Source organism: Dermacentor silvarum, chromosome 2 (assembly GCF_013339745.2).
Source record: "Dermacentor silvarum isolate Dsil-2018 chromosome 2, BIME_Dsil_1.4, whole genome shotgun sequence".
Lineage (NCBI taxonomy): Eukaryota > Metazoa > Arthropoda > Arachnida > Ixodida > Ixodidae > Dermacentor > Dermacentor silvarum.
This window is the reverse complement of record NC_051155.1, coordinates 231964345-231981247: the sequence shown is the minus strand read 5'-3', so window position 1 is coordinate 231981247 and position 16903 is coordinate 231964345. Positions and strand designations below refer to the sequence as shown.

The 16903-nt window shown below is 46.3% G+C and overlaps 1 protein-coding gene across 2 annotated transcripts in view; it reads right to left on the bottom strand.

Moving 5' to 3' along the window:
- Window positions 1-8648: 8648 nt before the first annotated feature.
- Window positions 8649-16903, bottom strand: part of LOC119442868 (zinc transporter 5-like) — a 34645-nt gene continuing 26390 nt past the window's right edge. For both annotated transcript variants that reach the window (XM_037707912.2, XM_049662427.1), the window contains exons 14-16: window positions 15046-15275; window positions 10963-11091; window positions 8649-8953 (exon numbers count right to left, since the gene is read on the bottom strand). In XM_037707912.2, the coding sequence (XP_037563840.1) occupies window positions 8768-8953; window positions 10963-11091; window positions 15046-15275 (545 nt within the window). In that variant the 3' untranslated portion in view covers window positions 8649-8767. The remainder of the gene's footprint in view (window positions 8954-10962; window positions 11092-15045; window positions 15276-16903) is intronic.

Sequence of the window (16903 nt, the reverse complement as noted above, 5' to 3'; positions counted from 1 at the left end):
ACAGTTTTGTGGACAAAAAAAAAGCAAAATTGCGCGTAGATATCGTCAAATAATTGCAACGAACGCGAAGAGCACGCGCAACGCAAGGGAAACTAACCACCGTGCGCGAGTGGCTGGCTACGGTAAAGGAGGCGTGTCGTGTAAGCCAAAATACAACAGCGAAAAAGAAAAACTTCCAGACACAGGGGGGCGCAAACCTTATATACCAAGCATCGAAGCGCAAAAAAAAAAATAGTGCGTATTTCAAACATACACACGGCATGTTAAATGTAAATTGAATGAGGCAACTTGGGGCATGTTCCCGGCGCCATACATTTACGTCTTGGACCTTCGACGAGTTAACGGCTATTGGTTATAAAGATGTGCAGATGCGATACCGATAAAAAAATCCTCATCAAGGCAAAGCACTTGGAAGTGCGCCGCGAATAACACTATTTATGAACGCAAGCGTAGCCGAGTCTCAGCTGGTGTGACTCAATATGGCGGCGCCAGCGGGGTTGTCTCCACCCTGGACGGCGGCGCTGGGCATCGAGGCACCCTAGGCGCAGCTAGGGAACCTACATGCAAGCGCTGTTTTAGGGTGGTGACAACTCCAAAATTTCGAGCGCTATTTACCGCTAAATTTGGTGAGTAGCCATTTTGATTCTCAATTTCGCTAGATGTCGCGGCGCATCTCTGCATTCTTTTTGTCACGCTCTGATGTACCCATTTTGGCACGCAATCTAATAAATTTATTTAATTTAGTTTTGCAGCAATGCGCACACGAAACCTGCACACATCTTTAATATACTAGTTGCCTGTTCCTTTTATTTTAGCACATCAAGCTTATTTTTTTCAATAGCATACAAAGCAACAAGTTATAAGGAACGGTGGCGTGCTCGTGGTAGTATTTTCTCACGCCGAGAACGAGAACTGCATTGAACATTGTCGTTGCCTTCTCCTTGTACACACTATATAAAGGGTGTTTTTCGAAGTGTGCTGTAATAAAAACTGTGCTAACAAGCCTGTTTAACTAAAACGTAGACGTGCCATGCACTGCTCTCAGACACACTATGGGTCTCTGGCTGCTGAGGCCAAACCTTATTTTAAAAATGAATTAGTTTCGCGGCATCAACTGGTCCGGGAACGTGGTCTGTCGGCTGGTCTTTTCGCCATTATGATTCCCACATGCTATATTTGGCGGAAATTTTACCCGCCAATTTAGTTGGTGGCGGCAAGTACCCTTACAAAGGTTGTCACCACCCTAAAACGGCGCTTGTATGTAGGCTCCCTAGGCGCAGCGTGTACGGGAGTACTGATGGGAAAAAAGCAGGGAAAAGATGGATACGACCTGATCTCTTAAAATCATAGGTAGCGGTACAAAGTAAATTTTTGAGAAGAAAAAGAATAATGAGAGGTATACAAAAATGCTAGATACAGAACATGTATCGTATGCCTGATTAAATCAAGCAGGCTAGGTGACTATTTGTCGCCGCCTCATTTCAAAGGGGATGCCAATAAATCATCATCATCATCATCGACGGGCGAAAGAAGAGCCCGATTGCGGCATGACGCGTTTCTCATGCGTTCGCACACCCCGGCACGCCATGCATTTCGATTGTAGGGTTGCGCTAAAGTCCTGCTGCAGCACCCGCCTCATACATAACTCGTTTCGACGGTGGCAATACATTGTCTCGCTATATTGATCCAATGCTAAACGCATTACCGTCGACGTACAATCATCATGACATGGGTTCTACCAATTTATTTTTTGCCGCTTTCAAGGATGGTGGTAGAAGTCATAGTCATGACCATGACTCAGCAAAAATGACAATGACTCAGCGAAAAAAGATTAACACTCAAAAACCAATGGAATGGGTTCGGATGTGGTAATAAGTGAATAAAAAGGTTGATGGTCGAAGTCATAGTCATGAGCATTACTAAGGCTTTCGCCTTAAAGTGTCTTAGGCGTAGCTAAAGGGGCTCCTGGGTGTTTTTTTTTTTTTTCAATCAGTATCCAAGAAATCAGTATCCACACAGTTAAATTCTGATAACCCGAAAACTTAATTTCTAACGAGATATCGTTCAGTATCGCACGGATTTTATAGATTAGTGCATACGCTGTTTTCCAGCGCATTTTACCGCGATAGCGTTACCCCGTGTCGCAGAAAATCCGGCGTCGGCGCCGGTGTCAGTGGCGGAGAAAACCATCCCGAACCACCCCGACCGCGCAGGCCCTCCGCGTGGCGCAAGGTGTTAGTGAACAAAAATTGAATTTCTCAGAGTGAAATCCGCCAGAAAAATGGTAAAGTACGACTTAACCACAACCTACAGACCTGGTGGCGTCGGACTGTAATTTTAATGTACGAGAAAACATAATTCTGTTACGAGGAAACTCAAACACAAACACCTTTTCCAGCATTTCTACCATACCAACAGCGGCAAACACAAACACCTTTTCCAGCATTTCTACCATACCAACAACGGCGCGCTCGGGTAGGTTACTTGCGAAAATCATATCCAGATGGCGCTCGTATCATCGGCAGGTCAAATTGGGACTTAGCCTGCCTAATGCGTTTTGGACACGCGCGCGCGTCGGGGCAATCGGAAATAATTAATACAATAAAAAAGGTCCTAGGGCATTCACATTTTTATATAAGACGACTTATAAACCCCTAGAAAAACGTCTTCCCAGCAATGCATTTTTGTTTAAAGGTGAAGCCGACTTCAAGGGGATCGGTGTAAGCTTGGTCTTTGAAGCTGGTTTTCACACGTTCCGTGTTGCAGTGAAGCCTACTAAAAAATGCGATCCGAACGGGGCCCGATAACGCAATCGCGTTCCACTCTTAAAGGTGAAGCTTTAGCGTCCTCCAATTTTTGCTAGGCATCATGGTAAAACCTCGTGACGGACGAGGTTTTACCATAACAAATCATCGCACTGTATGCCTGCTGAGAGCATTTTGACGACTGCTGTTAGAGGGACATTCATGCAACACTAAATTACTTTAAACGGGTAAAGTATATACAGGGGCGGATCCAGGTTTTTTCTGAGGGGGGGGGGGGGGGGGGGGGTCAGCTGATGTCAATGATGATGATAGTAGCCTTCCTTATTTACCGAAATTTACCGTTTTTCCTCACGATAAAACCGCATTTTATACGGCTAAAGCAACACATGTAGCCCTCCGTGGTGGCTCAGTCAGCTCAGGCGTTGAGCACGAGATCGCGGGATCAAATACCGGCCGCGGTGGCCGCATTTCGATAGAGGCGAAATGCAAAAACACCCGTGTGCTTGCGTTGTAGTGCAGGTTAAAGTACCCCAAGTGGTCAAAATTAATCCGGAGCCTCCCACTACGGCGTGCCTCATAATCAAAACTGGTTTTGGCACGTAAAACCCCAGAAAGAGGAATAAGAGCTGTAGCGAAGCGAGGTATCGGTTTCTCCGAGCTTATAGGAAAAGGACGTTACCCAATACAGCCATGTGCTTGGCGGCTGCGCCTGATAATACAGGGTGTTAAAACCTAAGCTTTATGATTTTCTTAAAGTTAGGCACTGGGAGGCATGCTAACGTGAGATGATAATTATCGCTGTGAGCAGCCCAATTAACTAAAATTGAACAATAATTTTTTGTTGACTGCAGTAAGTGGGTATGTTTGTATTGAAAACTTAGAGGCAGTCGAGTTTCTACACAGTATCAGCCGGAATAATTATTCTAGCGTGTCCGTGCTCCGAGATATCAGACTCCAAATTTCAATTGTCGTACTGCGCAGAATAATCGAGAATAAAGACGCGACAATTCTCATGAACTCCCGTGAATGATCATGAAGCTCAGTGACCACTTCTGTGGAGGGATGACGGTGCCATTTTCTCTCGAGTCGTGGTGGTGTGTTGACTAGAGGGACGTTCTTGAATACGGGCGTAACGGTCCGCTCCAACGCAGCAACCACTACGCTGGTTGTTTACGATATGCGAATCACCGCGTATGAATACTCGCGACGCCACCTACAAGAATAACGATGTGGCGTCGCAGGCGAGAACGCGAGCCAGCGTCTTCATGTTTTGTTTCCCACGCGACGTCATCCTTTTACACAAGGCGCGCATCTGCTCCCGTTTCTCTAACCACGCGACGCCATCCTAGGCCCGCGCGCTGGCGTTGGCCGCTGACGTCACGCTCCCTCACTTCGCAGCCGCGGCTCGAGGCTTCGCCCCGCTCCGCGAGAATGCCCACTCAGACAAACGGATCCGGTGGGCTTGAGCCTCCTATGCTTAATGTACGACAATAAAACTGCGAAGTTACAATGAAAACTTGTAGCTTACGAACGGTACTGTGCTCGTACTGGATATTGTCAACGTGTAACTGTGAATACAATGAGTGCTACAGTAAAAAAAGTAGCCTATGCGTAGTTCTTAGTTTAGCTGTTAGTTGTTATTATTTATATATGAACACTTCAGCAAGAGATCGCTTTCATTAAGCATGTTGGTCGCGGAACCGATGACAGCCAATGAGGCAGCCGATGACACCCCAAGGGAGAACTAAGTTAATTAGGCACGAAGGCGCTCGAGCGGACCTCGGCGTGTTTGGCAAAATGGATGTCCCCTCGTTCATTCGACGCCACCGACGGGACGAGTAAGGCACGGCCAGCGCCAGGAGGTCCAAGGTGTTCATGAGAAAAAATAACCATGGCAACTTCGCGACACCACACTCCTACGGAATACAACTAAGCTTGTGAGCGAGCTAGCTTTACTTCTACATGGCTGATACCACTGGTACTCGCGAAAAATACTTTTGAAGAATGCTGGTGGCCATATTTTTTTTGCGACAGGGCCATCCCCTTGTCAGTGAGGGGGCGATGCAGAAATCTGAGGGGGGGGGGGGGGGTCAGTACATCCGGACATCCCCCCTGGATCCGCGCCTGAGTATATATAACTTCAAGACTATTTTAATTTCAATTCAAGAAGGTTGATTGCTATATAATTGCTGGACGTTGCGAGTTGCCATTCAAGTTGTTACGAGACCCACTTTAATTTAAGTATAAAAGGAAACTGTTGGAATGAACACAGAATCCCAGCCAGAATTCGGAGGGTACGAGATTCGATGTTTCAACCACTTTAGACCGTCGCAGCGGCTCCCGCGCGCAGCAAGTGTCAAGTTTTCATGGCGACCACAGCAGTATGACGGCTATGGTGACCGAATGACCACTGATTTATTGTACTCCAGCAAAGACACCACACAACCTGTTCCGTTACGACCTGGGCCGAACCCGAAGACGGTGCAATGTTAGAAACTGGCGCGCTATGCGACGTGACGCGCCCAAAGGACAGTGATGGTTGACAATTATTCGCGTGAATTCTTGCTGCATCTGTGACGCGTGCTCACACATGCTTTCGATTTTATACCAATGGCAATTACACACTCGCTTGAAGCGCGTTTGCTCCGTCGTCGTTGGTGGTGTCGTGCTGTCCCGCTATCGACTACACACGCGCCGCTCGCGTGCGGAGGGTTAGAGGGTCTCCTCAGACATGTAGTACATTTGACTGCAAAAAAATTTCGAGGACGCTTAAGCTTCGCCTTTAAGAGCGGAACTGCGATAGCATTCTCACGCTTCCCGGCAACTGCAGCTTTTGTAACCGTAATGTTTACCGGGAAACGCTGGCAGCGAACGATACATGCACAAAGGCGAGCTTCCTGGTAGAAACGCGGCCTGCTTGCGTGGGCAGATCTTCTGTATTTGTTCCGCACTTTTAATATTTCAGTTTGAGAAGATTTAACATAAAAGACATGCGCTGTCAGTGTTGTTTCATGACATTTGTTTGTGGGCTGTCATTCTCAAAGTTCCGAGGAATAACTTTATAAAGAATGTTAGTCAAAGTGTGAGCAACGTTAGTGGAAGAAGACATATTTAGTGCCATATATCTATAGGATATTTTTCGCTCACAGGACGCCCACGCCGGCTACGGCGCCGGACGCAAGACGTCGACACCGAATTTCTGCAACACGGGGTCCTTAACGCTCTCGCATTAAAATGACGAAACGAAGTGGACGCATCGTCAGCGCTCTGCTCAATCGGCTCGGTGGCGGATCCAGGTCAGCGTTCTGCCTTTCGTGGCTGGTATGAGCATTGTGGGCATTAGCGTTCCTGCTGAGTAGCTATGTGGATGCACTGGTTGGAGCGGAACGGGCAGAAAATGTCAAGCTATTTCACTGCATGTGACGACAAACGCCAACTGTTTCCCGTTGGTCTCCTGTCTTAGTGCACCATAGAGGTGCGACGTCTGCAACGCCAGTGGCATTGCAGTCAGCGTTGTGGGACAAATGGGTGGGGGGAGGGGTATTCTGTAGGAGTCCACCTAGTGGACTGTCCACTTCGAACTGCAAATGGCTCCAGCTTCACGAGCGCGAATGGTGATAGCCGAAGTGGACAGTCCACTAGGTGGACTCTTACAGAATATCACCCCTGGTAGCTGCTTGGGTATTCTTCCTTCTGACCAGCAGCACTAGCTTTGCGCGCTGCGTGGTGATAAAATGTTGCACCCGCGTATTGATGGAACATCGTCCGAAGAGATCGTACTCGATGCTAAAACTTGCTATTACTGTCAACAATTAGCCCTTCGGTCAATTTTTTATTGCGATAGCAATTATATGGACACTCAAAAGCAGATTTCTGCCGTCGGCGTCGCCGTCGCCGTCGCCGTGAGGTTCCGTATGACGTCAATGGAGATGAAATCGTGGCCGCGCGCCGCCGAACGCTGTATGTGCGAGTGAAAGGGCGCGAGGGACGCGCTCTTTCACGGGGAGTGAACGCACGGCGGAGAACAAACGCGCGTTCTGCGCCGTGCTTCCTTAAGGGCTGCAGAAGTAGGCGTCTCTTTCCTCCTTTACAATCACCATATATGTAGAGCAAACGCGCCTTCTTCCGATGCGCGAGAGGCCGTGGGGGAGGGGGGGAAGGGGGAGGGAAGGGAGGCGACGTTTAGCTGCGGCACCAAGTGCCTATTTATATCAGAGGCTCCGGCAACAGTCACCAACGCCGCACGCATTTTGAGCGAACGCGGGCAAAATGCCGACGGCGTCGACAACAGTTCGGCGCGTTGCCGGTGCTGCTGCATGTCCAAGTTTATACAGCTGATAAAGCTAATATCATTACTCCGTATATCTCTCTACAAATTTGCTATCGCAATTGATGCTTCACCTTTCAGGTGAAACTGCGACAACTTTTTTCATTCCTTACAACAAGAATCCAAGACACGTGCATTTTGCACCGTTACGGCGTGCACGTTATAAAGCAACGTTGCAAAAGTTATCCTATGTGTTTGTAATCTGGAGACAGCTCACGTACGAACTCACTTCAAGCAAGGAATGTGCACTCCTGACAGCTAAGTATCTTCTTTAAAGCGAATAGCTTTCTTTGGCTCTTTCACCCATCTTTATGGTCGGGGGCGGTTGATGCGGTAGAAGGTTGGTGGTGGTTTTTAGGAAAATTGTTGTTGTGCAATCTGACGAACGCACCAACGTCTCAAAGCGATAGTTAACGTTGGTACGAGAGAGCAATGCACGCATCTATGACCTAATGAATTAAGGAAAGAAAGGCGTTTCTACAATACTTCCAGGAACCAGAGGGATCTGGCCGGTTCTTTGCCGAGAGGACGATAGGGCCAACAGACATTGATGAAGACAGTGATCCCCCCTCCCTGGCCTCCCCCATACCTTTTCCCCAAAGTTCTGCAGCAAGGCTTAAGCCTACTTCAGGAAAGAATAAAGACGTATTAAAACAAAAAAAAAGAAAAGAAAGGCCTGTGTGGCCTAATGGGTATTGCACCGGGCAAGGCACCAGGCTTGTATGCTGGGGAACGTCAGTTCGATTCCACCATCGAGCATATATTTTAACTTTTTTGACCATAAACGAGTCAAGATGGGAACCTGCCTACCTACTGCAATGTGCCTGGCATAATGAAAAGAATATGTTTCGCATTGAAAATTGTCATTGTAATATTGACACGGGATCCAAAGGCGGAAAGGCCAAAAGGTTAAAGGCGGCGCCTTTCAATTGTGCCGCTTGCTGTTAGATATAGCGACCTGTAAATCTCGAACGCCCGAACAATAAGCGTCTATACTGGGAGATGTAACTCCCATCCCAGCCCTGTCACCCCTTCCCAACAGAGGCCCGAAAGCCAGACTATATACATAACATGACCAATCAACATACGTGCCTGTTCGAGCTACTGCTGTAGACATAACGCAAACGAGACATGCGACACGGCCTTGCACGGCGCAAATTTGCTATAACAAGATTTTTATGTACAAGCATGCCTGAGTGTGTTTTTTTTTTTTTTTTCTTGCATAAGTACAAGACCGGCTTTGCCATGTGTGGTTATTTTCCCGCACAACACTCGGGGCACTACAGTGCTTGTGTAGTGCCTGTGTGCTCGTAACGCATGCTTTGACACGTATACAGCACATCTATATTTTGACATGCTTCCCTCTGCTCCCTTCTCTTCATTAAAATCTACTCCTCCTCCTAAAGCATAGATTAGAAGCATGGCGCTTAAATATACCACACAAACACCATGCGCTGCAGCAATGGGTGCACAGGCAGGGCCACGTCGCTGCTCTTAACCACAAATTTTCACACACTGTGCAAATGTATCTTGCTAAAATGTACGTTAAAGCTCAGTTACAGTATTACAACGTCATTTTATTATGCATACACTATGCACCAGTTCCACTGTACAAAACAATAGGGTCCATTAAGCACACGCTGAGGAAGTTGCGATGTGGGTCCCCTGCACGGAATTATATCGACTTCACAATACACAGAGACAAGGCACCATTGGAGGCCTGATGCGCCGCTGACCTAAGCAGCGCATTGCTGTAGTAGTTTGTACTAGCGCGAAGGCCGGACATATGCTGGAAGAATTCTTCCTTTTCCACTTGAACGGTGAAGTGCTGCATACCCAGTTCCTTGAACAGCGATGTGACCTGCGTGAAGAGCGAGATAAGTTCACCACAGGAGAAACGATTGTTTTTCACTTTTTTCTTCAGGCACGTTCACCTGCTTTTTTTTTTTTGTTCAGTTTGCAAGGCAATGAAACGGCACAAAAGAGACGTAGCATAGAGCCAAAGGAGCTCACATGACAGTGTACGTCATGTGCATTCCTCTGGCTCTATAGTATACAGTAATATTAAACATTGTGTTTCCGCAATAGAAAGCCATGGCTCGCCGATAAAGTTATTGCTGTTTCAAAAGGACAGTGTGTTGGGCATGCTGGTCTTCCATATTACTGTTAACGGATTACCGCAGCTGTGGGCTGCTGTAGCAACGCTAATAGCGCCATCTCGCAACACTTCGTCAAAATACAATGTGTTCGAAATGCTTTTGTGTTGCGTGAGAGTTCTCGTCGAATGAACATCATAAAATTACTGCACATTAACGATTATGTCACTACTGACACTTTACACCAGCAGTTATGTAAAATATGGTAGGTCGTTGCAGTATTGGCTTCGTGAACTCTCCCATTAAACTCTGTGCCCTTGAGATGTCACCAGCGGTGCTGTTTCTGGCAACCCGATAATAAGGACACGGTAATATGATAACGGACAAGCTGAAGCACTCTAATATATTATGTAAGGATACTTCCATATGGTGTCGGGACTGTCAATCTGTCTCTGTAAAGTATTTATTACAGTGACTTGAAGAAATGTTAAAATAGCAGGGAAACAAACAAACACAGAGGCCTTAGTTGCAACCCGATAGATAAAAATCTTTTTTCCCGGCAGCTGCTCAATCCAAATTTCCCATAGCCTGCTACATTTCGACTTTGAAGCAAATAACATCACCATTTCCATATGCACTTATGTCACACAAGCTGCTTCTGTCACCGTTTTCCCCATTAGCCTCGTGTATAGGTTGTTTCCACCGACCGCATGAATGCAAGTGGTCTTTGTAATGACAAGCGCTGTGAGTTGGGGAAAATTTGGATGCAGCTGTGCCCCGACCGCCGGTCTTTAGCCTAATATACACTGAATGTTCGAGAAACCAAATACAGTGTAGACCTCTTATATAACGTAAGTTGCTGGAGTCACGAATATACACTATAAGCAGTACCGGACTATAACCAAAACAACGATTTTATTGCGATAGCAATTACATGGACACTCCAGGTGCATTCCTGTTATTGCTATCGCCATGAGGTTCCGTATAAAGCCCAAGGTCAATAATCGCCGCCGCACGCCGTATGCTGTATGTGCGAGTGAAAGCGTGCCAGTTGACGATCGTGGCTCAACCTGACGCACGCAAGGGAGGAAAGCGGGAAGGAAGTGCGCCGTCTTCCGTCATGTGCAAGGCTCCGGGGGGAGGGTGGGGAGGGAGGAGGGGCGGCTCTACTCTGGGCGGCCGCGCGCAATGTACAAGTACGCGGCATGGTGGCAGAGTAGAAGCCGCGCCCCTTCGCTCCCGCGCTGCCTTCCGGCTTTCCTCCTTTCACGCGCGAAATTGAGTTGCCGAAACCCCTTGCGCCTGGTCGCAAGATATGCATTTAGTGCTGCAGCTAAACGTTGACTATGCTCCCTCCCTCCCATCCCCCCAAGACCTTTCGCACGACGGAAGACTTTGTGTTTGCTCTCTGCCGCGTGTTCGCTCTCCGTGAAAGCGCGCTTTCACTCGCACATTTCACTCGTTGATTAGAATTGGGTGCATCATTGCACTTTTTAGAAAACTTGAATTTCGGTATTCGATTGTAACGCGAGGGTCGACTTCAGCTAGCAAAAATCTGGAAAAAAACTCGCGTTACAATCGAGTAAATACGGTAGTACTCTGCAAAGTTACAGTTGGGCTTTTAAAAACTGGACAAAAAATGGCACGATGTGTTGCGTTTATAGAAAGAAAGGGAGAGAGAGAGATTAATTCTTAACCAGCAATAAGACTTAAGGTTATAACATGGAATGAATAGTAGATGTACAGGTGACACATGGGAAACAGATGCGGCTACCTGACTTAGCACTTTCTGGGAGTTGGCATCCTTGGAAATTTGAACGTGCAGAGACCCAGCCAGCACGTCCCCGGTGTGGTACCAGAAGTGCTCGTTGCGATATGACAGGACACCTTCGATCTTCAAGACCTGGAAAAAGATAAAAAGTCACAAATATGAGATTCAGAGCCCACCTTTATGCACATTTGACAGCTAACAATATTTCAGGATATTGGTACTCCAGCTTCATGTGCTAAAAGTGTAAATGCTGCCGCTGACAGAAACCTCTGGAGAGAGACCTCATCAACCAAAGTTAATGAGAAGGGAGCAGACACGAGGGAAAGGTTGGAGTGGGTCGGGGCACGGTTATGATGCATGTATTTCAGGACAGGCGCTTGGGCTATTGTAAATATTAAAGCAGCGCGAAAGACATGGACGAAAGGAGGACCTAAATCACATAGGCGCTGTCTCATCAGAGAACATAATTTAAGTATCTAAAAGAAAAAGAAATGAAATTGCAGGCTTTGCAGGAATCAATGTGATGTGAAGCATTTTGAAAGTAGCTGGCTATACACCATCATTTACGACTCTGTAAAGCCTTACCAGATAACGCAACAGGATCGGCCAGTCGAATCAATAGAATCGAGCGAAACAAAGAAAAAACGTCTACATTATAGCGGTCCGGATAATTTAACAGGAACTGTGCGGCAGCCATGGCCACCTATAGTTACAGCGCAGCCTCGTGATAATCACCAATGTTATTGACGAGGGTACACGCATGTGCGCTGCCAGCCAGGCAGAGGTAAAGTCTATAACGCAGGTGATTATCATGAGATGGTGCTGGAAGTATTGGTGGCCTCAACGGCCAAGCGCTCGCGCGTTCCTAGTTGACATATCCGAACCCGGTACTCCTTCTCAAGCAACTTCAACAAAAGTCAGCTTTGCCCCAACGGTGAATCATTGATAGTCATAGCAAAGTATTATGTAACTACACAAAGTAAGGGTCGCATTTTTATACCGACCGTATAAACTGCAGTTAACAATCGCTTACTTAATGAAATGAACAAGTATGGTGTCACGCAGTGCATAGGCCAACATAAACAAATCAAAATCGATGACCGCAAGCACTTGCTGTCGCAATGCTGGCATGATGAAGAGCGCTAATAGAGGGGAGGGAACGCTTCGTGCTGCCTCTCGCTTCGTCTCCAAAACTTGAGATTACATGGCCTCCAACACTTGGCACACGGAAAAACAGTGCACGTGAAGCCACCAGCCATCTCGGCTTGCCCAATATTTGCACCCGCCGCAGAGTACCTCCAAGATAGGAAGAGTCGATCACGAAAAAGAAGAGACGATCAGAGGCACTAATAGATTATAATAAAATCCGGGATAGCTCCCCTCCTCCTCCTCCAACACCTCCGTCACTTCTATTGCCGCCCAAAGAAGCAAACCAGGGAATTTCCAGACGGCACAATTCGTAACGTTGCAGTTTCTGATGGGAACACTATTTTTTTTTTTGCTTCTTGCCATCTAGGCGCCCGTCATGGGCAGAACGATTGCCGATAGGGTGCCTGCATGCAAGCATAGAGTTTCATACAATTACTAGAGGAAGCTGTGACACTAGTGTCTATGAGAAGCTGCAAGCAAGGCAGTTCAGCCAGCATCTGAATGATACAAAACGATGGGTAATACATGGATTTGCCTAAACTTCGTCCTTCTGGCTTTAAATGGCTTCGTGACTTTGCAAGGGGATTATATTTAAGAAAATACTGTGTTATAAATTCATTAAACATTAGTTAAACTGTCCAACAGCAGGATTCGAACACAAGACCTCTAGCACAGAAGCCTAATATTGAAACCATTACGCCACGGACGCATGGACAAGCGGAACAACAGCAATTAGCAGCAATTATGCATTTTACAGAATCTTATTGGCCTCTGCATTAAAAAAAAAGTATAAATTGCTTTGAAATATAGACCAATTTAGGCCCAGATAAAGCTTAATAAACGAAGCCACAAGAACGTCTGAAGCCCCAAGCTTCAGATTGCAGTGCCAGAGTTCCCTAAATGCTGACAGACGAGAGCACGACCTCGTGGTGAAAGGTAAAAGCACAGATAAAAAAAAGAAGGCTGCGACGCTGCTGTCAAGTCCCACGTTATCGCCCATGACACGTCGCAGTAAACGAGTTCTGCAGCAATAATCGAGGCACGGTGTTTGTTACCGTATTTACTCGCATAATGATCGCACTTTTTTATCAGAAAAATTGATGCAAATTTAGGGGTGTGATCATTACGCGGGGTAAACTTTCCTAAAAAAATTTTGAGCACCGAAAACGCCAACAAGTTGTGGGTCAGAATTCTTATGACAGCTATCATGAACATAACCAAAAATAATAGAAGTTCAGTAAGGCTTACCTTTGTAATAAACGCACACATTACGTAGGCACTACATGAATTGCACATTGCCCTTTTATTTTACATTATCACTTCAGTCCGAGTCTGAATCTTCACTGTTGTCGGCGCAAGATTAATTGTCGGAACTGGCAGTGTCATCGCTGGGGGCATCTTCGCAGTCCTACAGAAAGTCGTCTTCTGTCCCATCCAGCGTGTTAGATATGCCAGTCTTCTTGAAGCTCTTGACCACTACCTCGTCAGAGATACCGCTCCAAACTTCTACGATCCAGGAGCAAAGCACCTCCACAGACAGCCTTCGGATTTTGCCGCTCGGCGTAAAATTGTGTTCGCCCGCCGCCATCCACTCTGCGTACACTTTTCGGACATTGTCCTTGAATGGTTTGTTCACGGACACGTCGAAAGGCTGTAGCTGTGACGTCAGACCCCCAGGGATCACTGCAATGTCCGTGCGTAGCTCCTTAAGTTCAGCACGAACACTATCCACAAGATGGCCTCTGAAACTGTCCAGCACAAGAAGCGATGGAAGCAGAAGCGCTCCTGGTCTTCGTCCCCAAACAGTCTTAATCCAATTGACCATCAGTTCTGCTGTCATCCACCCCTTTACTTGAGCACGGATGTGGATGCCACGGGGAAAGTTTCCCTTCGGAATAGTTTTCCTTTTCAATATTACATATAGTGGCATTTTTCGCCCGTCTGCCATCACTGCGAGCATTACTGTGCATCGCTGCTTCTCTGCACCGGAAGTTTTGACGAGGACACTCCGAGCACCCTTCTTGTTCACTGTTGTGTTTCGGGGCATGTCGAAGGTCAATGGAGTTTGGTCGGCGTTCCCTATTTGTGACAGGGGGAAGCCGTTCTTTTTGCGGATCCTTGTTACGAAGCGATGAAAATCTATCACCTTGTCTTCATAGGCGGATGGGATCCGCTGGCACAACGTCCGCCGCCTCAGCGACAGTTCATTCCGTCACATGAAGCGAGTTGTCTAACGGAGCTGGCGCGGAAGTCTTTTACGGCGATTCCCAGCTTCCTGGCTATTGTGCGCGCCTATGTCTGTAACATTTCCAATGAAATAAAAAGTTTTCCTCGTTCTCTTGCAAAACACGTTTCAAGTCCTCTCTCAGGCAGGTAAGTGCATATTTCTGGCTTTCAGGTAAGCGGTGGTAACACTTAGCCCATACTTTCTTTGTGTCCCCGTCAGGTACGGTTTAACAAGGTTCCACTGTAATATACAATTAATTAAGCAGTTTTTTTCCACAAGAGCAGTAAGAGCGCTGTATAAATTCCTGGTATCATATTTGCAGAAAACAAAAAAGCACAAAATTAAGCTTAAAAAAAAGAATCTGCACTTTTAATTAATTTTTAGGAATTTCTAATGGTAGTTGAGAGGTTAAACTCATTAGAATCTACATGTGTACAATGGCCACAGCCCTGATGTCAATGCTGCTTCACGCAAACAATACCTTGACTGAAGCCACTAGCATTTGTACGCTACATTGCCTAATACTAAACTACAATGCATCTAAGTCAGTGCTAGACTGTGCAATCAATGAATGCATACTCTGTACATGCTCACTTTGGTTTGAAAGGCCCTTTGAACCGAGAACTATTGCGATCTGAGGAGTACCCTCTCAGAACACGCAGTTCATACTGAAGACTACATGCAACAAAACAATGGTGACTGCTTCTTACTTTGCTTAGCACGGACGGCAGCTTCTTGCCTTCAAGCTGGCAGGGCGTCCTCAGCACTAAGATCATGGAGGAATGCTTGAGAAGAGGCAGCACGCTGACAAAGATGAGCACGGCGATAAACACAGAACACAAGGGGTCCGCCACGAGCAGTCCAAACTGGTCAATGAGCAGAGACGATACAATCACACCAACACTGCCTAAAGTGTCGGCTAGAATGTGCAGAAAAACACCTGCAAAGAGACAAATAAGAAAATAAGATACGGTGATTAATGACCAGGTGTAACGCTTGCGAGCTCAAAAATTTTACATAAATCCTGCATGGGAACGTGTACTCGCACTGGCAGAGAAAGCAAAAGACCAGCACTGTTCTGCTGTAAAACCAACAATTTGAACCATTTCTTATAGGGACACTATAGGCAAATATTAAGTACATGTGGCTTGTTAAAATACCATTCCAGAAACCTCGCAGCGCTTGTTTCATGCCAAGAAAGGACTTAGTTTAAGGGAAAATTGCATCTGAAGGGACCGTAAACCTCTAGCGCCATTCAAATCCCCCGCCCTCGAGCGGGAAGTTGTGATGTTGCATACAACAGCACTGCCCTTTACTGCCGTCGGTAAGGAACACTGTGCCCGACAGATGGCGTCATGGTTTCTTGCTTAAAACGCAACACCACGACCAGAAACCGAGCCAAGAGAGAGCTGACAGTGCGAAAGAGGAAGGGGATGCGCGTGCCAAACCATAATCACGATCTACAACGTCAATCCCCATGGGCCTCGTTCTCTGCTACTTGCAGTTTGTGCAAGTTTCATGAGCCAGCAAAACCAGTGCAGCACTACGCGATAATGAAACCATTGAAACGCGAAAGTGCGGGCGGTGCAGAGTCTAGTGAAAACTAAACCTTTCGACTGCCCGCATCGCTCTCGAAGGTAATGTCAAAAAGTTCTTTTTTCCAAGAATTGAATAGAAGTAAACAAGTAGCATTTTCTTCCGTCTAATGCAATGCAATGCAATTTTTTTTTATTATGAGTTGTTTAGTACTAGTGACAAGATTATAATGAGGAGTATCTACGCCATCAGGCTAGTACTTGAATGCACCAGTGGAGTCTCAAATCGTGTCCTGCATTTACGTCAATTTCACGATTGCAAAGCTCTGTTCTCAATAATATTGATGATTTAGACATTCTTGAGAATTTATCTATCACTCTAACTTGATGTAATATTTGCCTTCAGTGTCCCTTTAAGAAAGGTAATGACACGTTGCTGAAACCCCAAATGAGTTATAATGAGAAACTGGAAGCATGTGTATGTGCAATACTGCGAAGAAATATAGACAGTAAATGCTCATACTTGCACATTTTTATAGGCAGCCTAGTGCAATAATGTTGCAAAGCTTTTTCATTTTTATAGTCGTTTCTGTATTTTTCACATCTCTCCATATATGCACCAGACCTCTAAAGCTATGGAGCACAGAAGGTATGAAAAAGTGGCATATCTTTGCAGCTTCAGCATTTATGCTTGATTTCACTGGTGCAATGTGCGTTTCTCTTTGTGAAGCACACAATGTGCCTTTTCATCCTGGTATATACATGTATGCATTAGCTGTGCTGAAATACAGTCAACAACCGATTTTCCGGACGTTCGATAATTCGGGCACCCCCCCCCCCCCCTCCGTACCCCATAGAGTCAACGTATAAGAACATCTGAAATTTCAGATGCAAAAACTCTTCGCCGTCCAATTTTCTGGACTTTTTACCATGACCGCAGGTCTGAAACAGTGTTATCGAAGCCACTAGCATTTTGATTAAATCTCCATCTCGAACAGGCGCTCTCGCACACAGTTCTGGTAGCTGTCATAGC